This window comes from Ictalurus furcatus, chromosome 16 (genome assembly GCF_023375685.1).
Source record: "Ictalurus furcatus strain D&B chromosome 16, Billie_1.0, whole genome shotgun sequence".
Classification (NCBI taxonomy): domain Eukaryota; kingdom Metazoa; phylum Chordata; class Actinopteri; order Siluriformes; family Ictaluridae; genus Ictalurus; species Ictalurus furcatus.
The window spans coordinates 20,429,319-20,455,051 of NC_071270.1; the positions used below are offsets into that span (position 1 = coordinate 20,429,319).

Here is a 25,733-nt window from a genome sequence, read left to right on the forward strand (position 1 = left end):
CTGGACACACTGATAACTGGAGGCCTTTTGAAAACGATTCACTTAGCGATTTAGCTAACAACAACCCATCTAATGCCAGCTCATGTCACAAAGAACTCACCAGCTGCTTTGAATAAATTATGGGGGATTAACGATTCCTAAATTGCAATACCTGAAAATCTTTTCAGCTGCCAGGTTTTCCTCTTTTACCATCACCATCAGCGCTATTTTTAAAAAGTACATAGTGATCCATCTTAGCAGCACATCAAGTACAAAGCGACCTTTACGCTATTCTCTTCTTGCTACTAGCTGTGCAATAATCACTGATCATTGATTCACACATCCAGGTCATTCAAGATTGTTCATTAAGTTCACCTCCAAAATGAATCTGAAGGGGAAATAAGAGCATAATAATAATAATAATAATAATAATAATAATAATAATAATAAACATTAATAATAATACTAATAATATAGGGCACACGATGGCTTAGTGGTTAGCACACTCGCCTCACACCTCCAGGGTGGGGGGATTGATTTGCATGCCTGGTAGGCTGATTGGCATGTCCAAAGTGTCTGTAGCGTATGAATGGGTGTGAATGTGTATGTGATTGTGCCCTGTGATGGATTGGCACCCCATGCTCCCTGGGATAGGCTCCAGGTTCCCCACGACGGAGAAGTGGTATAGAAAATGGATGGATGGATGGATATTTATATATATATATATATATATATATATATAGAGAGAGAGAGAGAGAGAGAGGGATAGAGAGAGTGGGAGAGAGAGAGAGGGAGAGAGAGGGAGGGAGAGAGAGATTTAAATTAAAAAAATCTGGCCAGAACATTTCGTGAACATATTATTACACCATGCCATTACAGTAGTACAGCTTGTTATGTGAGGAATGAAAGACAATAGGGGTGGTTTTGTACCAGTCTTACCCTGAAGTTGATTATTTTCAAATAACAGTACATCCCAAAGTGTTCCAGTCCAGTCCAAATCTGCCAGTGATGACATTTTTTTTTTTTTTTTAAATCTAGTAATAAAGGACAAAGCATAATTTTAATCTTTTTATAGTTATGATTAATTTTGGGAGACAAGTTAGTTCCTCACCAGCCTCTCTTCTTTCTTCTCTATTGAAGTGAAAAAAAACAAAAAACAACCTTTGTAAAACATCTTGCTATTTTTAAAAAGCTTGTATTGATCCATATTAGCAGTAGTAACAGAAATTGTTAATCTATTCTCTCCTACAAGGTGTGCAATATTTGCTGATAAGCATCTGGTTCAGGAAAGACTATAATTTCAAAACAAAAACAATGTTGATTTTTATTTTTTGGATTTATATTTCTTAATATTAAGCTTAAGGTATCTGTATTTAATGTGCTATGAAGGGTCGTTTTGACTTCTATGACTAATCCCGACGTACTCCCTATAGGAAATCAATACTGTCGTATTAAAGTAATCGCCTCATGCAGGTCATAAAACAACAGGATGTAAGCCATTTATAATGCCAGATTGTGTGAGAGGATGTTCGACCGTGTGTGAGGAAGAGGGAGAGTTCATCTGCCTGCATGCATAAAGCAAACATCGCTAAAGCAAACATCATTTCCTTTGATACTTCTGTGTTATAGTGTAATAAAAGTCCCAAGACATTTCAGTCTCTTATAATGTAATGGAGTCTCCTGAGGCTTCTCTGTGTTCAGCTCCTGAGTCCTGCATCTCTAATTGGTTTCTCACACTTTAGCAGGAAATGATTAAGTGGAGGAAAAAAAAAAAAAAGGGAATTCAGGTGGCACCTGAGCTGCTTCACAGAGAGCGGTGGAACAGAAAAGTCTTTCAGCATGCCGCTTCCTTTAGCAGAGAGCAGGTCTACATTAGACATTTTGGAGCTGCATCAGCGAAGGCGTGTGCTAATGCAATCTGTGTTAATAGCCTTTCGGTTGCATGTAGTGTAATTTTTGTAATTGCACTGCTTTTTAATAATTCACAGCGTAGACCCAACTTTGCCCTCATTACAGCTGAGGAGATGCTCTCCTCAAACATTAATTCTACATTATTTATATACTTGGCTGAGATCCTGATCGTAATGAACATCGTTTATTTTTCATCACACTCTGAAGGCGGTTCTATTCCGCAGAAAATAACGCCTGATAATCGGCTTGTCACCTTCACTCAAAGGCAAATGTTTGCGTTTTTAATGCTGCTATAAAGCTTAGACATGCGAAACTGATATATACTCATTTTCCATCAAGGCTGTTCATTTATTTTTTTTTAATTTTTAGGTTGTGTACCTGAGCCACTGAATGAAAACTCAGTGAAATGCAGGGTTGGCTCTGTTATTTTAGCTAAGCCTTTCGCCTATTATTTTCTTATTATTATCTGTGATGAGCCAATGACCCGAGACGCAGGAGATTGCGGAGGAGTGTGAATGTATTCCTCCGTTTGAAAAAGGCGATAAAACTAATCTGAACTCAGCCGCACCTGCTGGTACCGTTTTGGAAAGTGTCATTGCTGGTAATTGAATTATTTATCATTTAATCCAGCTGTTCTGTGCCTTCACTGGCAAGGGGAATAATATTTCAGCACTTTTGTAGCAAATAGAAAGCTCATGACAGAAACACAGAAGAATCCTGAAAAAGTGATGCTATTTAAAGTGGTAAGGCTTTCATATATATATATATATATATATATATATATATATATATATATATATATATATATATTAGGAATAAAATGGTACAGGGTGTGCTGTAAAATAATTAGCTCAGGGGTGGTGTGATGGTGTGAAATTGACTCCAATTTCCAATTATAGCACATCCCAAAGTGTTTATTCTTCTTATACAACAGCAATTTGCCAATGAATACATTGAACATGTCATAATTTTTATCCATTTATAGTTGCATCTGATGTTGTGGAACATCTGCAAAACAAGTTCTAGGTATTACTTGTTAAGTTCTACATACACAGTGGGGGGAAATAAGTATTGAACGCGTCAACATTTTGTTCAGTAAATATAATTCCAATGAGGCTATTCACATGAAATTTTCACCAGACATCAGTATTAACTCAAGAAATCTGGAAATATGACGAATTCACAACATTAAAGTCCATAAATAAAAGTTATGTGTAATAAAGTGGAATGACACGGGAAAAAAGTATTGAATACGTTAAGAAAAAGCAGTTCTCCAAGGCAAGGTAAGGCAAGGAACCAGCTGAAATCCATAAGTAATTATACCCCCTATCTGTGCAAGTTTATATCAGCTGGGTTAGTAAATGGATGGTCTATATAAAGGATTTTCGTTACCATGGTGTCACACAAGAAACGTCTCATGATGGGTAAAAGCAAAGAGCTCTCCCAATGTTATAGCATCTATAAACAGCCATTCCTTCACCAGATTCTTTTTTTCTCTCTCTTCTTACTGAGAAACAGCAAATCCCTTCATCATCAAGTCCTTCTTATGTCAGGAAATTTAAAGTTAGAGCTCTTTGCTCTGACTGTTACAAAGCATTGACACTGGAGACTCCTTCCAAAAATGTTAAATAGACACCTCCTCATAGAAAACTTATCATATCGGTGATTACACTTTATTTTTAATCTGTTCTTATGGAGTGTCCACTTTGTACGTTGTTACTGACAAAGATTATGTTATATAAGATCAACACCTTGTGACCAATCAGATGTGAGAATTCAACTGCACTGTAATTCATCAGGCTGGATTTGAACACTTGATTTGAATTCAAAAGTCACAAAGTGAAGTACTTTAGAAAGTAGGACCTGCATACTGCCGTTGCGTGATGTTTCCAGTGATGTGGATTTTTAGCAAAGACCTGACTCTGCTGTCAGTCCACAGAGATTTACACAGAAGTGCCTCAGCGCTTTGGTGGGATTAATTAAAAAGACAAGCAATGGCAATAAGCCACAGTCTTAAACAGCACATCAGTGGTGCAGTGGTAGCTGAAAAAAATCAGCACTTCAGATGCAGTGCTGAACTTTTAAGGACAGAAATGAGGAAGGAAATGAGACCCTGTTCAGAGCTGGAATTAACATCCGTCTGGGGTGAGCCCATCACAAGTGGACAGCATTAAGTACAGCTGTAACCACTAACACCATGTACAGATGTGGTCAGCGGTGCTTATGGTCACATGTCTAGTTTGAATGCCAATATGTTCTGATGCATAACTGAGAAATCATTTTTTAATTTCTTTTTAAAAATGAAAAAGTAATATTACTTAAAAAAAAAAAAAAAAAAATCATTAACACTAATAACTGCAATTAGGTCCAGTATATAAATAGCAATTTGTGTGGGAATGATTCCAAAGAAAAACATATTTTATGTAAAGAAAAGTTTAGAATTTGAATTAAATAATGTTAATTATCTTTGAATTAATTCTGGTCAGGAAGAGAAAACTTTAGCAGTAGCATTTGTAGAAATAATGAGGCAATATCTTTGTTATAATAAACTATTTTTTTTTTAGTTTTAGTTATTTACCTACAGTAATCCATCATATTTAGCTTGTCCTCACGTACCTTTTAGGTTTTTTTTAAAAAAAAAAAATTTTATTTTATCTATTTTATTTTAAACTCCTCAAACACAGTTAATCCAAATCAATCTATGCCACTAGTCTCTATGTCTACATCGAGTATAATATGGTAGTGTCCTGTGAAGTGCACAGTATATCCAACTTTATTTTGGGAATCAGCCACAGGCAAAATGGATCCTATCAGGAAGGAAACAGATGAAAATAACATACAAAAATAGTGCATTACTACCTGGCTCAGTTGAGAAGACTGAGGAACTGCTAAGTAAAAATGATTCTGTTAGCGTGATCACACTGCAAGTGATCACTGAAAATCACAGGTGAACAGCTCTTAACCTCATACAGGGCTTAAAACATGATCAGATTCAGTTCAGATGCAGATTTACCCTTTAGTAAGGGTCCTCACACAGAGGACTTGTTTTACATCTTTCTCCAGGAACCTTTGGAAGTTAACAGTCGACAAAAAACTGTTAAGACGCATTTCAACCAGCTACAACTTTTGACGTTTATCATAACAAGACTTAGAGGTTATTCAGAGTAGCACCATCATTAAAATCCTCCTGACGTTCACTTCCTGATACTGTTGATGGCTGCATGTTCAGCTAAGAGACTAGCAACAAACTTGGTTTCTTCCCTAAGGCCAGTGATGAATGTATGTGTGTGTTTGTGTGTGTTTGTGTGTGTGTGTGTGTGTGTGTGTGTGTGCATAAGTGTGTCTGTGTGGATTGCACATCTTTTGAAGTTAAACCTCCCCAGATTAACAGGCCGTCTTCACGCTTTCATCAAGCATCTGAACTCTTGCATTTATCAGGCGCATACTGGAGTGTGATGAAGAAAAAAAAAAATGTGCCCACCACTCAGACTTCCAATCAAGCCAAGACCAATAGGCGTGTGTTATTCCGTAATAAACCCGGCTCATCCCGGAGAACTTGCCATTGTATTTTGTTCTGCTTTGCTTCTTTTCATCTACCCAAAGTACTTACATGTGGGATCTACAAAAGCCAGAATTCAACACTTTATGCTTCATTCCTCCTATATTGTTATTACAACTTGTTGGATTCTTCAGAATCTTTTGTGCTTTATATTTTACACAAGATTAAGCAGCCAATCAGAACCCAGCTGCTAATCTGGCATGGCTCAATGATGTGTAAAGTTGAGCTACTGTTTCTCAGTCAATTTCTACTGCTAAAAACTTTCAGACGGTCTGAATTAATGCACATATTCGACATTTTTTTAAAGACAGGAGCTGCTTGCTGATGTGTTTTTTTTTTCCTTCTTTAAGTGTGACTGAGTCGAGGTATCATTTTCCCATTACACACTGCAGTACAAGAACAAATCAATGCACAGTATGAGAAAAAACAAACAAACAAACAAAAAAAACAAAACAACTGTCTATATTTCAGCAAGTGTAGTTTTCTATACATGAACCAGCTCTGATAATCTGTTATGGACAATCACGTGCATTTATGTACATTATTTAGCTGAAGGTAGCTCACTGGACCAGAGACTAAGAATAATATGTCAGGAAAGGAGCACATTATTGAGTCTCTGTGGTCTGATTAGCCAAATGATGACATGGCTTGTTTAAAACGAAAGTAAAAGTTGATGACAAAAACAAAACATTTCGAAATGAACAAACACAGAAATGCATTACATTCAAAATAGATGTCCATGACCCTAGTGAACTGAAATGCCATTATGAAATCTTATTTATGGCCATAAACTAATCGTTAAAAGTTATAGCAATAGCATTAAAGCGTAAACGTTGTCACCATTCAGTCATGTTAGCTGCTTATCCTGAACTTTGCAAGCAATGAAGAATACTCCTCATGCAGTGTTTGCTAAAATGTCATTTCTAATCTAAATGAACTGCTATAGCACATTTCCATCCATTTACAATGATCAAAACTCTAATATGACATTGTGAAAGAGATGCAGCGTCAGTTTTATCTGGTGTGTCATTGGATTCCTGCCACCTGCACCATCATCATAATCATCATCATCATCATCATCATATATTCAACAATAACAATACTATTATGCCACTGTGTAAAAAGGTTACTCCCAGAGAAATGAACCACAAAAATGTAAATTACTTATTGATCTCTTGCTCTTTCAGTCTGACATCTATCTTAAAAACGGGGGACGAGTTTGACAGTAACAATATTCATTTTGATTAGGACTTTAACAATTCATTTGAATTTACTAGATGCACCTCCTTGCTGCTTTTACAGAAATAAAGCTCCCCCTCTTCCCCTCTGTTTCACCCCTTTCTCTCTGTCTCTCGCTTTTCATGAGAACTTTTGCGCAGGACAGATGGGACAGGGAAAATGCTGGATTAGAGAGGAAATCCAGGAGGAACTGGCTTGTAAATTAAAGCCAAAGATCAGCCACTCCTTTTCCCTAAGGATTAGACAAAGCAGCAGAACCCCATAAATGTACAGCTGATAAATGGCACCAAATGTCATATCTCTATATTTCTCTTCCTCCTCCTATGCTTCCTCAATCCCAGTAAGTGAAAAACTCCAAAAATATGACCAGCAGAGGGAAAGGAGTTTCCATTGCTTCACATTCAGGGTGAAATTTACAGCCTTCATTGGAAAAGTTGCCAAATCCATCAAACGCACTACATTTTATTTGCCTACACTGAGCGATTAAATCATCTGTGTGCTGACACAGCACTGCATAGGATTTTACACCATCATTATAAAAGGTACTCTTGCAAGAAACAGGCAAGATAGAAGAGCTGTATGCTATTTTGTCTTAACAGATATACCGATTTAAGTACTAGCGGCACCATTTCATTTGGCTGTTTTAAATAATTATCCAGTGCCCGAGGGCAAAGCAAACACTCACAATGAAAGCCATAAAAACAAACTAGAGAAGGACTAATAAGAACAAAATCTGGCCCTGTCTCACAGGATGACTTTCGTTTGCTTTTATCTTTTCCTAGTGCATTTTTTTCCATCCAGAAATGATATAATTAGTGTCTGCTACATTGGCTGACCCATTCTCCAGAATCCCAGTGGTTCTGAACAGTAAACAAAATATCAATCACGTTCAACAAAGCTGTCCGTGTGGCGAGCCTGGCCTTAATTAAATACACACAAGAACGTATCTCTTTAAGAAATACTACACAAACCATATCTGGAATAAAAATGTTCCATTATGGTTTTTTTTTTTTGTTTGTTTGTTTTTTAAACTTACCCACAGGGAAATTTGTATAAATATTTGATGTTTTGTCTATATTTCAGAGATTAGTATAAAGGAACACTACTTTTGGTTTTGCTGTCATAGCCAATAAGTTGGAGAGTAGGTCAGAAGATCATTCATGCTCTTTGAGATGAACCTTTGGGGGTATAATTGAGAGTGTAAAAACATGCCGTTTTGCTTAGAAGTAGAAAGAAATGGTTTTCCAAAATATTAGGCTAAAGAGATCTCTAAATTTGACATGGGTGGCTCATTAGTGGAATGATTACAGAAGACATCTGGCTCATAAGTGCAGACCACAGATGGATCACAATAATTATAAAGGTTAATTATATCATTGCATCAATTTTATATTTGGTCTTTGAGAAGAAACAACCTAGTTAAAAAAAGTACTCTACATTATTATTTTCCCTCATAAAGCAGCAACAGTAATAACATTTTCATTGTTTGCGACATTTACAAGCAAAGCACTGGTGACCTCAGCGTGTATCCCTTCTTGACAAACTCTGCGGACGAACCAAACACCAACACACACTGTCACTGACAACAACATAAGCAGCTTCCTCAGGCCCTAGCCACAGCGCCGAGTCACACCAGCTACCTCATCAGCGTGGATAACAGCTTTTTTCTCCAGGGTACATGCCTTCTTAATGGCTTTTTCTTTCCTCATGGTACAGTGAAGATGAGCCCGAGATGCAAAAGCAAACAGGAAGCTGTTTGTCTTTGCATCTCAAGACGGGAAATTTACAACAGTAAACTTGCATATTTTCCCCTTTTTTATGGTCTTTCTGGAATGGTTCTCCCCAAAGTCCAGGCCACTGTGTGTCATTTTAAGGTTGGTTCAGCAGCACAGCTTAGTGACTAAATAGCAATTCAGCCTGGAAATCTGATTTCTTTTTCAATCAGTGCTTTAAAGCTAAGCTGAATGGTAAAATTTGAGAAGAACTAGATGCTCAATTGCAGGAGGCTGCATATTTTGGTTTGACAAATATTTGTGCTGTGTAACTTGCAGGAATGCTTGTCACTGAATGTTTGACTATTGAGTAGCAAAGAGTTCTAAGAGCACTGTCGCTGGCACAAAAACGCAAATAAAGCAAAAGAAAGGAGGAAAATACTAATATATATATATATATATATATATATATATAGTTCCTTGGGGTCATCAACTGGAGGTCTAAGCATGTCTTTTCCACTTCAAGTTCAAAAAAATCATCGATCACTTGAAAATGAATCACATGTAAGTGAATCATACGTAAATGAATCACATGAAAATGAACCATATGAAAATGAATAAATAAATTAAAGACAAAAAAAAAAAAAAAACAAACCCTCATCTATCAAAAGTAACACTAGGCAAAAGTGGTAACATGATGCGCCGGTCCAAAACAAAAAAAGAACACTTTAAATTAACGAGCCTTATTTATAGCCATGAACTAATCACCAAAGGTTAAGCTTTAAAATGTAATCATTGTCACTATTCAGTCATGTTATTTGTTTATCTGGCCATTTGTACACAAAGAGATTCTACGTAGATGGACCTTTTTAGTTGAATACCCCAGTTCTAGAGCTTTCTCTCAACGTCCAATGCACTAAAACCAACCATGCTGTAGTCTCTAAAAAAGTAACATCAGCAATAATGAAAACCATCACTGTCCATGATTGATTTAATCTTGGATGGTAATTACAGGAGCAAAAAATCTGGGTTATGTATTTCAAGCCTCTAAAGTGGAGCATGTGTTGAAGAGATGGAAGGGAAAACTTGGGAAACATGGGAATTCTGCAGGCCAGATCAAGCTTGTTTGTTCCCTCAACTCCCTGGGATGATTTTCAGTGACAGGCCTAGTATATTACACACACACACACACATACGGAAGAGCTTATCCCTCTTTATATGAATGATACCAAGGCAATGGTATTTAATAATTTTACCTCTCGCACTCTAGTATGAATGTCTGTACCAGACCTTTATAAAAGCGCAAAACATTGAAAAAGTGCTTGTCTTTTGTTGAGATTTGACAGTGAGTGTTAAATGTAGAAGCCAAAGCTGTGAAGTCAACTAACAAGGAAGATTAGTGAAAAAATGTTTGGTGCATGAATCTGAGCTAGTATGTACCAATAAAAATAGATAAAGAGCAAGAAAGTGATTATTTTTGTACAGTGTGCCATGGCCAGTGTTGAGGCTATTAATCTCATGTTTTCAGTGATATTACATTCTGGCATTTTCAAAGGCCTGTGAAGACACACACAGCTGAGAAAGCATATTCCTCATAAGCAGGCTTGACTCATTTTGGTTTTCCAATTTCTTTAATTTAATTAGTAAATTTAATTGCTGTCAGCAAGCATTATGGGTAGCATCTAGTCACCATTATTGATTAAAGTGCTTTGCACCATGTGGCCATCCATGCTAATTTGTTCTCAGTTGTTCATGAGTGGAAAAAAAAAAAATCCCTTGAACAAAACTCGCTCCCAGAACCAGCAGTGTTGATGTTTGCAAGTCTCAAGGCTTAACTGACCTGGGGTTACATGGTCTTTTAGGCTAAACGAGATAGCAGTCCATTAGACTGTGTACACATTCCAAGAATGATCACTTATGTGTTTGCAGTTTGAAATGGAGATGGCTGTTGCTCTTCTTTCAGGATGGGTGAAAAGGGCTCCTGCCTGATCCAATGGCCTGCCAATGACCCCATTCAGCACAGCGGCATTTTTTAACAGCAACATCTGGACGGGGATTAATGTCCAAGATGACACCACACCCTATAACCACTTAGAGAAGACCAAAACACAGCCCATGGATCAAGTAGGGAAGGCTGGGAGGGGGACAAAGGACAAAGGAAGGGATGATGATGTTTAGAATTATTAATACAGGACTTTTCTTAAGTGATGGGATTTGAAACAAATCACATCTTTGACAGCATAAGCTGGTAGAAGCCTTAAGCAACAACAGGCTTGTTTAGGGGATAAAGAGTTTCAGTAAACATTGCATGGGGTCAAACTATCAGTAAGGAGTGGGGGAAAGAGATGGAGTGAACAATGAGAGAAGGACCAGGAAGTACAGAAAAAATTATAAAAATATGAAGAAGTATAGGAAAGAAAGAGAACTGAGGAAGAACGATTAGACTCACGTCCAATGCGAAATGTGATCTGATCACGACGTTGGCCATCAGGATTCTGGAAACAGCTGTATAGGCCATTGCTACTCATGTCCACCTCCATGAGAATAAGTCGTGGCCCTTCCTCCCTCCGCTTGGCCTTAACATCTGTCCCATTCACCTTCCACGTGACTGAGGCATCATTGTCCAGAGACCCACACTGCATTGTTACATTGCTGCCGATCCTCGCATACTGGATCCTGCCTCCTGGGTGAGAGAGCAGAACATTATAAGTAATATGTCATGCATCTATCAAATGTCAGCAGGTCAAATATATCGAGTCAGACAAAACACCTGACCATTTACAGCTTTAGTATTCTGCGTTAGGCTGTATGAAGGGAAAAATACACTTTTCCCTTGTGTGACAACTGTGAATACCGAATAAAAGTTCTCATATTTCTCAATATCTTATAATCCATTTGAATACCGCTTTTGTTTCAGAGAACTCAATAGAATATTCATTATTGCCCTCTGTTTACCTCCAAAAAAGAAGCCATGGCTGTTTCCCCTAAAGTATAAGAATCACATTTCTCCTCAGCTTCGAGAAGAAATCATGAACAACATAAGCGCTGGACATTTGTCCGTGTAACAAAAAAAAGTCACATGCACTTTGAGACTAATTCTACATTTACATTCTGCGTTTAAAATAAATCATGCCCAGCACCATAGATAAAAAATTATTGGTACCATTTAAAATTATTGTCAAAAATCTGGTAATATAAAATAAACTATAGATAAAAGTTCAAGCTATCCATTTAAATAATTTGAGAAAATACTGTACTTATATTCCATCTAAAAAGAACAGCTTCATAAGAACTACATAATCCATCCATCCATCCATCCATCTTCTATACCACTTATCCTTTTCAGGGTCACGGGGAAACCTGGAGCATATCCCAGGGATCATCGGGCACAAGGCGGGGTACACCCTGGACAGGGTGCCAATCCATCGCAGGGCACAATCACATACACACTCACACACCCATTTATACAGAACTTCATAATATTGATAATAAAATATTGTTGACAACCTTAAAGAATATTTACAATGAATTGTGGTCCATGAAAAGATTGATGGCATCATGAACTTGAGCTCAATACTTGGCTGCTTCAGTCAGAAGCCTAAGACCTGGCCATATATAAAGTTTTCAGCTAGGATAATAATCGTAAACATCCATTCATGCAAAAACATAAAAACTGTTCTGCATTGAGGAGTAGAACAAAATCCCTCTGCAAGCGTCTAAAACTTTGTTAGACAAAAAACTCATCTCTATCTCATCTCAACTACTTATCTCAAGGGAAGGTTCTAGGAAATACAAAATTGTGGTGCTGACAATAATTTTGAAACCAGTGTTTTGCAGAAAACCCCCACAATGGTTTCCTTTCACTGATTTGTGTCTGCTTTTGTTTCGATTTATGTTTTGGTCCCGTCTCCGCCTGGAACTTTAAAAAAAAAAAAAAATCTTCATTTTTTCCTGATTGTGTGCACCTGTTCCTTGTTTCCCCTTAATTAGTTTGTTTATTTGTACCCTCTGCATTTCCCTGTTTGTTTGCAACATCTTATCATGCATTCATCCCTTTAACTGTGACACGTCTTCTCTTGTTACTAGTTTTATTTTCCTCTAGTTCTTCCTGTTACTGACTCTGGTCTGTCTTTATTTTTTTTGGATAATTAATAGCACCATGTAAACCCTTTATGTCTGCCTGTGTTTTGATTGCAATTGTCCATTGTCCTAAAACAATAAACTAAGCTCATACTTGCATCATGTTTCAGTTATCATACAATATACTGATTGAGAAAACATATTTTTATGTCTATTATGTTGAAACAAAACTTTACAGTGTGCCCATATGAAGTTAATTGTTGTCATGGTTGCACTGAATGGCACAGAATTACACTACCCATCAGCCTCAGCACATCACATGACCAAGCCATATGCCTCACTAATCACTCACCTGTGTCTTGTTATGACTTGTTAGCACCACTATTTAAGTCCCAGTTTTTCAGCATCGCATTGTCAACCTTTTGTTGTTGTCGTGTCTGCCATGTTAGCGCTTATAGTCTGTATGGTTCTTGCCTCATATACATAGTTCATGCTGATGGTTCTTGTGTTCACCCTTTTGTTTGTTTTGTTCGTGCTTTCCACAATAAATTGCCTGCTCTTGCATCCGCCTCCACAGGCATATCCATATATTGACTATGGAGCTATGCTAATTACAGACTTTATCTCAGTGTACTTTTGTATATTGAAAGTGCAACTGAACGTTTGAAGAGATCTTTTAAGGACTATATCCATAAAGAAACTACCAAGATTGTTCTTTTTTTTTGTTGTTTTTAAACACTCTTCATGGTGTTGTGTTGGGGTGTGTTTGTGTTCACAGTGACTGCATCGAGCTGGTTCTACAGTGTTTGGGGAATAAAAAACAACCATTATTCCGTGTCCATGTTCCCCAGGCCTCTATCTGTATCTATCTGCCATGTCATTAGATCTCCAAGTCCCCAAAGTTTAAATTACAGCTCAAAACTTTATAATGTCAGGGATGTTTTTATCTTTAAAAGAAGAAGAAGAAAAAAAAGGCACAGCCTCAATAGTTGAGACTGAACACCTTATAAAGTCTACAGCTGAATCTTCACCACTGAATACACTTTATGAAATTCACACATCTATTGAAAAACTCCACTTATATGCAACAGCAGCTGTAATCTAACACATGACCAAAATTGCTCTATATTACACATATAACATTTCAGATATGCAACACAGATGAGAATTCTCATACAAAATCACCCAGCGGATAATAGAGGCTCTCTGAAGCCCATTTAAATGTGTTGATTGATTATGTACGGCCTCAAATCCGAGCTCTCAAAGAAGATAGCTGAGTAAAACAAACTAGTGAATAGCTTCTCTCCCAAACATGCTCAGCGCTGGAGTCATTGCTTTGCCCTCTGGCCTGTTCTCTTTGAGGGTTCTCATTAAGAGATAGTCTCTCGTTTCTCTTGTTTGCCAGGCTGCTTTTGGCAGCCGGTATGTTTGAAAGTGCAAATAAATGCATTTTTTTTCCACTTGGCTTATCTTATCCTGAACAGGCAGTAATAGGGCACTTAATCGCTTGGCCCTCAGTATGATAAAACAAAGCCTGGATGCATTAAATCATATCTGCTGGTATTTGATGGCCTGGAATGCTTAATCCACATTATGCAGTTTAAAAAGGTGCATCTGTCACAGGATTATCTGATGCCAGTTTTTTTTTTTCCACCAGCACATATTGTATGGCCATTTCCAACCTGCTGCCAAACCACATCATGTGTTTGTAACTTGAATAATCTATATTGTCTTGAAACACTTTTATACAAGCCAAACAATCCACCATAGACATCCTCTGAGATCAGCCAGTCCACACTAATGCGCTATGAGTCCAACACATAGCTTCAAGGACAATCACTGAGTGCCTTTTCAATAAAGAAAGAAAAACAAAACAGAATTGAGATGCAAAGCAGCGGCAAAATTGACACTTCACTTTGGAGACGCAAACTGGCAATGGAGCTTAGTAGAGGCTCAGGGGTGAAATGAGATAGAGGCCGCTCCACACCCACATGGAGGATCTCTGACTTTTTTATGAGGCAGAGATGTGCAGGCCGGGCTGGGAAGCTGTGCAGGGGATTTGCTCCACAGCTGGAACTCCTGTCTAGATGAGAAACAGCTGTGTCTGTGTTCGCGAAACATGCAGCCAAAATACATAGCAGCTAAGTGGCCATACAAATGGGGCACCACTAGCCAGAAGCTGCATCTATAAATGAAAACCTGGTTGATCAAGTTAATCACTGCCGATGAGTTTTCGCTTCCTCAAATGAAATCTCCGCACCTGTAGAGGTTGTGAACTAGTTATATTTAACATCAGCGGAACGCTTGGGGGTGGATTTTAAACGATAAATAAATATAATATAATATAAATAGATGCTCAATTATTCATATTTAGTAAGCATTCTATCCTGGCCACAGCCATGGTCAATCAGGAGCCTATCCTGAGTGCAAGGTGGGACTACACCCTGAATGGGACACAAGTCAGTAACAGTAAATCATTCAAAAATAAATAGGCATGCTTGGATCACGATCAGGCGAGGAAACCATTTTGCAACTTTGTACCATTTCTAGTACTGTGATGACGCTACACAGAGTAATGGTGACCACCAGCTTACAGTTGCTCTAATCGGACACGCTGAGGCGTAAGGAACCTTGTCCATGCACTACCATACTATGATGTAATTTTCCGACAAATAAAGGTCCCACAAAGCTACAGGCTGAGGAAAAGTCAACAGGATTAGAAAGCGTCAGAACAATACAACACAAATCAGAATTTTCTGTCCTACGCCTGTAGCTCTGGTGGCTTAACTGCTATAGCTGGGGAATGTGGGCTTGGCCACACTAACCATTTATTTTCTTGCTCTAGCCTGTAAGGGGGGGCTTGATAACTCCTATCCCCTGGCGCTGTTCTAAACTCTCTCTCATTCCTCACGGACCTCCCATGAGGCACCACATGGATCTCAGGGATGGGATAGATGGGATTTTGCTCTTGGACTTCTTGTTCCACTCTGTTTGAATTAGCAAAACATCCAAAAGCAAGTGTGCTAAGCAGATACTACATGCTACCTAGGCTGGATATACCTCACTCCCTGGGGTATCAAACAAATATTAGAGAGACATGTGACTCAGTTATGCTTTATGCTTTACCTAAACTGTTTAACTGGAACAGGTACAATGTTGTGACATCCAAGTGCTGCAGGCATAGAGCACAGAAAAATGTCAGTGTCAGGCCATTTCTTTCACACATTTGACCAAAGCAAGGAACACAGGCCTGTAGAGATCTGTAGGGATGCATCTTTCAGCAGGCTGTGGTCATATCCTTGCTCAAAGCTACAATTGTGGCAGCATCGTTTTATCAGTTAGGATTACACCCTGACCTTTTAAGTCACAGATCATAACCCAGGTTTTTCGTTTTACTGCTTATGTTATTCCACAGTCATTTAAAATAATAAATCTTCATTTCCCTTGCGCTGATTTTTGATAATCCTCAGTCACGCTCAGTCGCTCTTTATTTCGATGGAAACTTGAATGCCATGGCAGAGGATATGAAATGGGCTGCATGCAAATTCAGCCATGTCTGCTAATGAAAGGGAGCGCGAGGCCACACACCAAGGCAAATCGGAAATGCTGTAGATTAAAGCACCTCGTAACACTCACGGTAAATTCTCTAATACGCAGAGACAGCTATCATTTAAAATGAATCCCATTCTAGAAATGGGTTGCACAGCAACAGCTCAAACCCATGAATTAATTAAGCACCCTTCTCTACCTTTGGTAATGTAGTGCATTAGTTCTGATGCAGAAATGCTGCAGAAATAGGGGATACTCAAGTGCAACCCAATACCCAGAAGTTGGACTTTTAGGGGCTTGGGTTGGTAATTAAATATACCAATTATTCATGGTGTAACCATGCCACTACCTGTATCTGTATATGTTTAGGGCTCCAAATATCCACATCTGTATATGTTTTTGCATTTAAACTTGAAGTGCGAATGGCCTGAACTGTTTTTATTTTTTTTCTTAAATTTTTTTATGAACCTACTGTATGCCCTGGAAACATTGGAAAACACTGGTGGAAAACAGGCATAGCAATGCCAACACTGTCAGCATGATGTGTGAATTCTAGCTGTGGCAGTTCCTCAACCTCAGCTACATCACTCAAGTGCACACTGGTTGTCAACTAGGTATGTGTGTGGGACTTTCTTTTAATGCCACTCATGGAGTTACTATTTTTTTGTTTGTACCTGCCTGCAATATATTCTAAAGAATTTTGGTTGGTTCTGTTCTGGTTATGTCCTCAAATTATAAACAAACTAACAGCCAAATTTAAACCACTACAACCCTGACAAGGCAGTTAATAAAGATGCTGTAAATGCACTGAACATCAGCTTGGCCACACTGAGCATTTATTTTTCTTGCTCTAGCCTGTGATGGGGAAGTCTTTCCTAACTCCTAACCCCTGACCTAGTCCCTAGCCGCTGTTCTAAACTCTTTCTCATTCCTCTCAGACCTCCCATGATGCACCAATTGGATATCAGGGGTGGGATGGTTGGGATTTTGTTCTTGGACTTCTTGTTCTACAATGTTTGACTTAGCAAAACATTCAAAAGAGCATGTGTGAAGCAGATAGTACATGCTATCTAAGCTGGATATACCTCATTAGAGCTCCCTGGGGTATCAAATATTAGAGAGACATGTGACTCAGTTACACTTTATGCTTTACCTGCGCAGGCAGTTACTAAAGATGCTGTCAATGCATTGTGTACTGTTGTTTAGGTAAATTAATGTGGTCTTTTATTGTCCCCTAAAATACACTGTACAGGTGCATCTCAAAAAATGTGAATATTATGGAAAAGTTCTTTTTTTTTCTTTCCGTAATTTAATTATGAAAGTGGAACTTTCAAATATTCTAGATTACATTACACATAAAGTGAAATATTTTATAAATTCTTTATTGTAATATTTTGGGATACTGGATTTTTGATTTCCATGAGCTGTAAGCCGTAATCATCAAGATTAAAAAAAAAAGGCTTGAAATATTTTACTTTATGTGTAATGAATCTAGAATATATGAAGGTTCGACTTTTTGAATTAAATTACGGAAAAAAAAAAAAAAAAAAAAATTTTCCATGATATTCTATTTTTTTGAGAGATCACCTGTATATTTGACAGCTCACTTATGTCCGCATGAAAGAAAAAATAAAAATAAACACTTGCACAACTTTTTGTTACATCCCACAGGATCTCAGTCACAATGCACACTTCTAGTCGCAACAAGATACCCTGTGAAAACTTTATGGCAAACTTTATTTAAAAAAAAAAAAAGGAAGAAGAAATTCCTACGCAAGTGCAATTCCTATTCATGTCTGGATTTATAACTATTTAGAACATAATATCTGTTCAACCTGAATTATGTATTTGTATTCAGTTACCACATCTCTACCACATGTATACTCCAAAAAGACAGAACTGCTGCCAGAAGAGTCAGTATAAACCTCCTAGTGTATAAATTGATACTGATCTTATTGATGCTAGTGTTAAAGTATCGGTTTTGTCAATGGTACATGTCAAACTGGCAACAATAATACTATGTTATGAAGTTGTGGTGACTGTGAGATATTTCGGCTGCTGGCCCAGTCTCATCTGCCTCATTTTTTTTTTTTCAGTCTTAAACAAGAGGCATGTAAGAAAGAGCACAAACCACTCCACTGTCGACTTGTTGAACTATACACAATGCTCATTTGTTTTTCAAAGCTGTGGAGGAGTTTTCATTAAAACCCCCAAATAAACATGAGGTCAAAACTCAATGCACCTCACCTCAGGTTCAGTTTTTACCAGAGTCCGCATTCATATTTGAAAAGATTCCTTAAGCCAAAAAACTCCAACCAAAGTGCATTTACAGTCCATGAGTAAGATTCAGGCCACTGCAAAGGTCAGGACAGGGTTCACAGATAACCAGCAAGCACTGTGGCCTCTATAGGCATCAAACATGGCCTGAATAAAAGAGCTGGCATTTGTTGTTGAGACTCATCGGGTCTACAAGCTTATTATTTACAATGAATCTGGAAGAATTCGGGTAACGCTTTCTATGAAGCACCATATTCATAAATCATAACCTGTGCTTATAATTATTTGTAAATTGCTAATGATTCTTTGTAAGCATTTTTATCAACTCTAACAATAACTCAAAGCTTGAATAATCTGTTATAAATAATTCCTTTATAATTACAATTATTCATGACAATGTCAACAGCCGTTATAATTAATAATGATCTGTGAATAATAATGCATTAATTCTGATATTTTCTAACAATTAGAAAAAGATGATAAAATTTAAAATGTCATAATTCAACGCTTCCAAAAATGGCAAGGACACATACATTATGTAGCACCAAGCTTCATGCACAAAAATTTCTATTTTTACCCCAACCTTTAATTATATGTCTGTATTTTTTTGGAATGAATACGCAACTGAGTATTTCTAAATTGCATTACAAAAATAAAGTGACTGCATTTATATATCCAATGAATTTTACAGTTGAATTACAGTAAAATTATTCACAGTTTATAGTTGTTTATAAATGATACGTTTTGTGCAGTACACCACATGACATTAAAGCAAATAGACATATGACATGTTGCAACATAATTTTATTATTCATTATTACTGTTTATGAAAATGATGACAAGGAATCATTACAAACTTATTATAAATTGATTATAAACACATTACAAACTGATTATAAACACAGTTAAAATGATTTATGAATACAAGCATATAGGAAGTTTTTTTTTCCTCTGGAATTCTGGAAGAAATTCCGAATGGAATTCATGCTCAGATTCCTAGACTATGAATTCTGACAGATCTACTTAATACTTAGTGTAAGCAGTATTAGTCTTGTCAGTGAAACATGTGAAATTGGCAGCAGTAATGTTCAGTTATGAAATTGTGGTGATTGTGAGATATTTGGGCTGCTGGCCCAGTCTCATCTATCTTTTTTTTTCTTTTTGACTGAAACAAGAAGCATGTGAGGACGAGCACAAATCACTCTTCCAGATATCATGGCCAGTTTCAAATTATTCAGGAAGAAATTCCTAATAGAACTACACTGCAGGTCATGTAGAGGTCTATTCTGTGTCCCATGGTGCCGCATTCATATTCATCTCAAATTCAGTTGTACCTGTTCCATCACACACAGGACTGCAGAGAGACACGCTGCTCTGTCTCGATCACTTGCACGTTCATCCTTCGCTAAACCTTGTCATGGTTATAAATGCGCAATATCCGTAGCCTGCCAGTGGAATGTAAATAGCCCCTGGCTGTTGTGATCTCTTCATCTGGGGAAAGAACCTCCCTGGTGTCCATCTCCAGTTTTTAAGGCACACGCTCACACACGCGTCCACCAAGGCTGAGCGCCCATCAGACAAACATGCATGGTTGTCATTATAAAGCACTCCCATAGTTTACGTCAAGTTCAGCGATGCTTAAAACTGCCACGCCACTCTCCTCACCCAAGGTCCAAGAGACAATCTCAGCTCTCATTTTTTTACTCCTATTTTGACAGCCACATCAACAGCCTGCACCATAATTTGTCTCCATTTGCTCAGCCATTGTTATTCTTTCCACATATCAATCCCAATGCAAAAAGAAAGGCACACTTTGGACTTTTGCGAAGTTTGCAACAGAAGGGAAAGTTGTGTGTGTGTGGAATTTTATGACTCAGGTGCCTTGAGGAGAGTTTAGTGTGCCAAAGTCTGTACATTTCCTACTGTTCACAGATCATTTATCATGTCAGGTACATCCTAGGCACATCTTAAAAATAAAGAATTAAAGATATTATTGTTATAAAGTTCAGGAATGGGCAATTCCTGGTCATTTTGACTTTGTCTACAATGAAAATTGCTCCCATAAATCCTTGTTAGAATGGATTCTGACTTACAAAAATGAAGTATAAATGCTTCCCTTGGTCACAGTAACTAAAAACTATGTAAACAAGCACTTAACCTTGAAAACACTGCACAAATAATTACCCAGACTTTACAATGTATAAGGTGAATAAAATCTCGAATCGAGCCACAGGCTATTGTTGACCACTTGTAAGTAACTGTTTCAATGTCAGGTTCTGTTCTGTCTAGCCCAGAGCAACGTTCTCACTAAGCCAAACCATTTTTTTTTTTCAAACATTTTTACCATGCTATATGAGATCTAATTGAGGACTAAGGGGATGTTCTCAGTCATGCACTTATAATGCAAAGCCATTAGAAGTATTGATCGTCAATGCTCCTCTGGCCTTTATCAACACTTTACCTTGGGCCTGCTGTACCACCTCTATCAATAACCTAGCACAGGATGGCTAATAGACTTACAGTGAGGCATTGAAACATTAGACAGGAAAGGCGAGAGGAGGCTTCTGAATTCTGTCCCACTGGCCATAACCCTATCCAGAATTCCGCTATACCTCTCTGTTATCTCATATTCCTTGCTATCTTTCTCCACTGTCACCCCCCTCACTTAAACTCTCTTCTAATCAAGTTGTCTCCATTTTTCATGTACTCTTCTTTTTTTTTTTTTTTTCAGCAATCCTTCCTCCCCCATGCTTGGTGCCTAACATTGCAAGACAGCCAAAATCTCTTGCCACTTCAGCTAAATTCTCCCATTACCTCAGGGTAATCCCAGTGTGATCGCCCAATTCTTAGGGTCCAATTCTCTAATCTCATGGGTGACATGCTACTCACGTGGTCTGTCACATTCCACCCAGAATAGCATGCAGGCCTTGTTTGCCTTGCACTCAATGCTAATCTAACTCCAGTCAGGAAATGGGCGGACTGCATTGTGTGTGTCGCTGCAATAATGGATCCCTGGGAGAAAACAATTGGGGAGGTGGGGGGTGCATCTCTGTGGGTGGAGATTTCCACTGATGGAGGTTCTGACAATATATGGAGACAGAGAAGAGGTTGATTGTGCAGAGCTGTTGTTTTTCTAATAGATGTTACTTTACAGAACCCTACTGACATAGATGCATCCGAGGACATCTGCATGCTGGTTTCAAGTGAGGAATCTTCCCCAGTGGGTGAATTTGTGGGGACCTGAGGTGCAAACAGAGTGGAACTATTATTACCTCTGCAGTATTCCCTGCTAGGGGGCGTGGTTTACACTGTGAACACTCTAAAAAGATGCTGAATGCACCACAGAGCTACATCGAAATTGCGTTTTTGCTCAAGGAAAGCAATGATACCATTACAATACCACATATATAGATTGGTAATGAATGTGGTATTGGCCTGTAGACATGTTAGCCATGGCAACTTTTTTCCAGAGCAGAAGAAAGAGCGCGTTTACAAACTTAAACCTTCTTTGGACTTATCTCAACAACAAGCTCAATATAAATGCAAACCTCTGTATTTAGAGGCCATGACTCAACAACTAGTCTGCAGAGGAAATGAAAACTCATTGTAGACATTAGTTGTTAGAGACAAGTGTTCCGTTCATTATTTGCTCCTTCTTGCATCGCCTAAACACACACATCATCCCCCAGTCTATGGAGGAAACTCCTTCAGTAGATTTATTGGCCCTGCCAGACATACAAAAAAAGGTGTTAGATCATATACAGTAATTGTGCTGATATTATGACTCAATATATATCTCTGGCATTTATGGTGGTATTAAAGCATAATTAACTTTGCTTAATGGATCTTGAGATATGCTTTATTCCCATAGTAAATTAAATTTCAAACGCCACCGCACTATACAGAAAAAAAGTTAAACAAGGTCATTGTTTATGCAAGTTATGAAAAGCTCATCTTGCGATGGTGCAACTTAAGCCACTTCGGTAAGCGTGATAACCAAATATACTTTAACTGCTATGCATAATCTCTTGACATGAAATATGACCTTCAGAGCTCATTTCATGGCTGCTAATTGTGTGTGTACTGATTTCCCGCCCGACATTTGCTTTTCTATCAGCCTGCAAAATAGCGAGTGACCTCTGAAGCAAGGCCGCATGCCTCCAGTCAGAGGCGAAACTGTAAATGAGCGGTAACAGGATCATAATAGCTTTGCTCCAGCTCTCGGTGCTGTGTAGCTCGTTTTTTTGTCGCGAAGGTTAGTGAAGGTTTACGTGGAAGGTTAATGCTAACAACTGTGGATTTCCGGACCTGATTTCTCCCTCTCTCAGACACACACACACCTCAGTGTGTACGTGCTTCCATACAAAGGTGTGAAGATGAATGGGCCCTGCTTGCTGTCTGACTGCTGTGGGTTCTCTGTTCTTTTGTAAGCGCCCACACATGTCAAGCTAAGCCTTGAGTATACACACAATGCTAGCATCACAGTGATAAATTAGCATGACAGAGTATGGAATGAAAAACATGGTATTCATCACATTGAGGTAAAAGATTGCTCTTTAGGTTGTCTACAGCTGCTGGAGCCTGGGAATGTGTGAGGGTGCACTATGTAACTATCAACACAGACTCTACAGAGTTACTCAGCACTGTACTATGCTTGAGGCCATAAGGCACGGCATGTGATACATCAAAGGGGGTTTGAGACAGACCGGGGACTATGTACTGAGAGCCGGGGTCAGCTGGTTCACTCGTACCGTGTGTGGTTTTTTTGTCACGATGAACAAGCAGCTATACAGACGTGGATGGCAGGGGAATGTTTTTGCTGTATAAATAGGCTCTGACCTCTCACAGCATGAGCACAGATTTCAGCACACCCTCATACACTGCGAAGACCAATTAGATACACCCAGACACATCTACACACCATTATTTTTCTCACCATTTTTCAGTGGCTGTTGCATTGCATTATAAATGAAATCTATTGCCAATGTCTTCCACTTCCAGTGAACCTCAAGTTTCATTTTCCCTCCATAATCCAACAGAAGAGACATTGTAGTTGAACCCTTTCATCAGCCCCTTATTCGGGTTATGTCTGTCGTGCATAAGTAATTCTGTGAGGTGCTAAGGGACCAAGGTGCGACTCTTGAAGCCTTTGATGGAGCTTTTTTTTCCGTTCAAATTTCCATCCTTCCCTAGATTAATGAAGCTCTGAAATAGAAAGTGTTCCTTGCCAAATCGCAACCTGCTTGGCTTAATGTGTTTAGCTTGATGAGCCTGGAGAGAGACAACAACGGTGGACGAGCACAAGAGAGGCAATGAGAGAGAAACAAAGCAGACATGTTGATTTTTTAATGACTGATTATAATTGTGCAAATTTCCGTTAAGCTGGTTGTCGGTGAAGCAGAACTGCTTTGTATTGTTTTCAGGGAGTAGCGAAAATGTAATAAGTAAGACGCAAAGCATAACAAGACAGGCTGTAATAGGAAAATAATCCGCAACGGGTTGATGTGATGTGGTCTGACACGAAGCAGAGTTACTTTTACGACCCCAAAGTGGATTACTTTCCACCAATATCAGCATGCCCTGGAGTGTTTTATTCCTCTTATACCGCAGTAATCTGCCAATGATTACAGTGTTTCATTTATTAAGTAATAGCACGTCATGCTTTTAACCATTTATAGTTACACTGAAGGTGATATAAAAGCCACACTATGGGTAAGTTACGGTTATCAATTAAATTATGGCAGCTATAAACAGTTCTCCAACCTCTCTTTTTTTCTCTCTTGAAATGAATAAGACCAAAAAAAAAAAAAATAGCTTGTCACGTTACAGAGAAATCAGAAACTGCAGTGTTATCTGTCCTGAAGACTTTTTTCCATAACAGAAAATACACTCACAGTTACAAAGCACTGACACTGGACAGTCCATCCAGAAATAAATTTCAGAGCTGTCAGAGCTGCTGTTATAGAAAATTAATGACCGATCAGATTTAAGAATTCAACAACACTCTAGTCTAAAGTCTGCAACTTGATAACTTAAACCGTACGCATGTCAAAATCTTAACCAGACAGTTTTTATTTTGATTCACTGTCTGAGCTGTATCTCTGTATCTCCGCGGCAACACTGTGAAGTCTCATCACTTGTTCTGTATATTTCACAAGGGGCTACTAGCCTATGATAGTAGCTGAAGAAATAACCAATAGAAGATTGAGAAGACACAGAAGATAAAAGAGAGACGGACAGGGAGAGGCAGAATTAAAGAGAGGGAGGGATAAACGTTTAGAATGTTCCAGGCCTTCGGCATCTCTCTCTCTCTTTCTCTCTCTCTCAAAGATCTGAGCAGATCGATACTCTTCAGAAGATAAACAGCAGCCTTGCCTGTGCTGTTTCAGATAAGTTCCTATCACCTGCAATCAAACCCTGAAGTGAAGCACACCCAGCCAACCAGGCCTTTTCACGAGACAGTACAAAGCTCACAATTACTCCTGGCTCCGGCTGTCGTCCAGTGATGGGGCTTATCAGTCCGTTACGGGATTTTAGTGTGGATGCATGTGCATAAGAACTCAGATACCGTAGGAAAGTTAAAAGTAAAAACATGGGTAGTACTGGTTGCCATCAGACAAAATATAACGCAACATGACTTTATAGTGATAATGATATAGTGTTGTAAATTGTTATAATGAAATCTGCTGTTTTTTTTTGTTTTTTTTTTTTTATTGGCTTCAATCTTTAGTTTTGATTTTCTTTCATCCAGTACCTCTTGCACATCAACATACAATCTAAAAACATTTTTGCTATCAACACAAAGCAAGCACTAAAATACAGCACAGTATGACAGAAATATTATTCATATTTTTGTGACCATTGGTGCCGGTGGTAACGTGGCGAAGAGTGCTGGGATTGTAATAAGATGTGGGGTTGTAATAATATCATCAAATGATACAGTACTGTGATATCCAAACATATGATATCTTTGCACTCAGGTCTCCATCAGTGAACAGTGGAGAAGTTGAACAAAAGAGACTTCATGTAAAAATAGTAATGAATTTTCCTGGTTACACAACTGCACTATTTGACAATGTAATATTAGCACATTTGGAGAAGGGATTTATTTATAATTGCACTTTATCTGGTGTCACCCAGATGAGGATGGATTCCGTTCTGAGTCTGATTCCTCTCTAGGTTTCTTCCTCTATTTGTCTTAGGGAGTTTTTCTTTGCCACCATTGCCTTTGGCTTGCTCATTAGGGATACATTCATACATTTAAAATATATATCCTGAATTTTTATATTTCTCTAAAGCTGCTTTTGGACAGTGTCCATTGTTGAACTGAACTGAATTGAATCAAATCAGCTCATGGCTTTCCCTTTGAAATGTGCTGCAGTGGCTCATCACATTGACAGTTCTGTAATAATAATATATGGTATGAT

At 38.3% G+C, this 25,733-nt stretch overlaps 1 protein-coding gene across 3 annotated transcripts in view; it reads right to left on the reverse strand.

Annotated features, from left to right (window-relative positions):
- Positions 1 to 25,733, reverse strand: part of cntfr (ciliary neurotrophic factor receptor) — a 183,318-nt gene that overhangs the window by 69,684 nt on the left and 87,901 nt on the right. For all 3 annotated transcript variants that reach the window (XM_053646065.1, XM_053646067.1, XM_053646068.1), the window contains one exon: positions 10,850 to 11,083. In XM_053646065.1, coding sequence (XP_053502040.1) covers positions 10,850 to 11,083 — 234 coding nt within the window. The remainder of the gene's footprint in view (positions 1 to 10,849; positions 11,084 to 25,733) is intronic.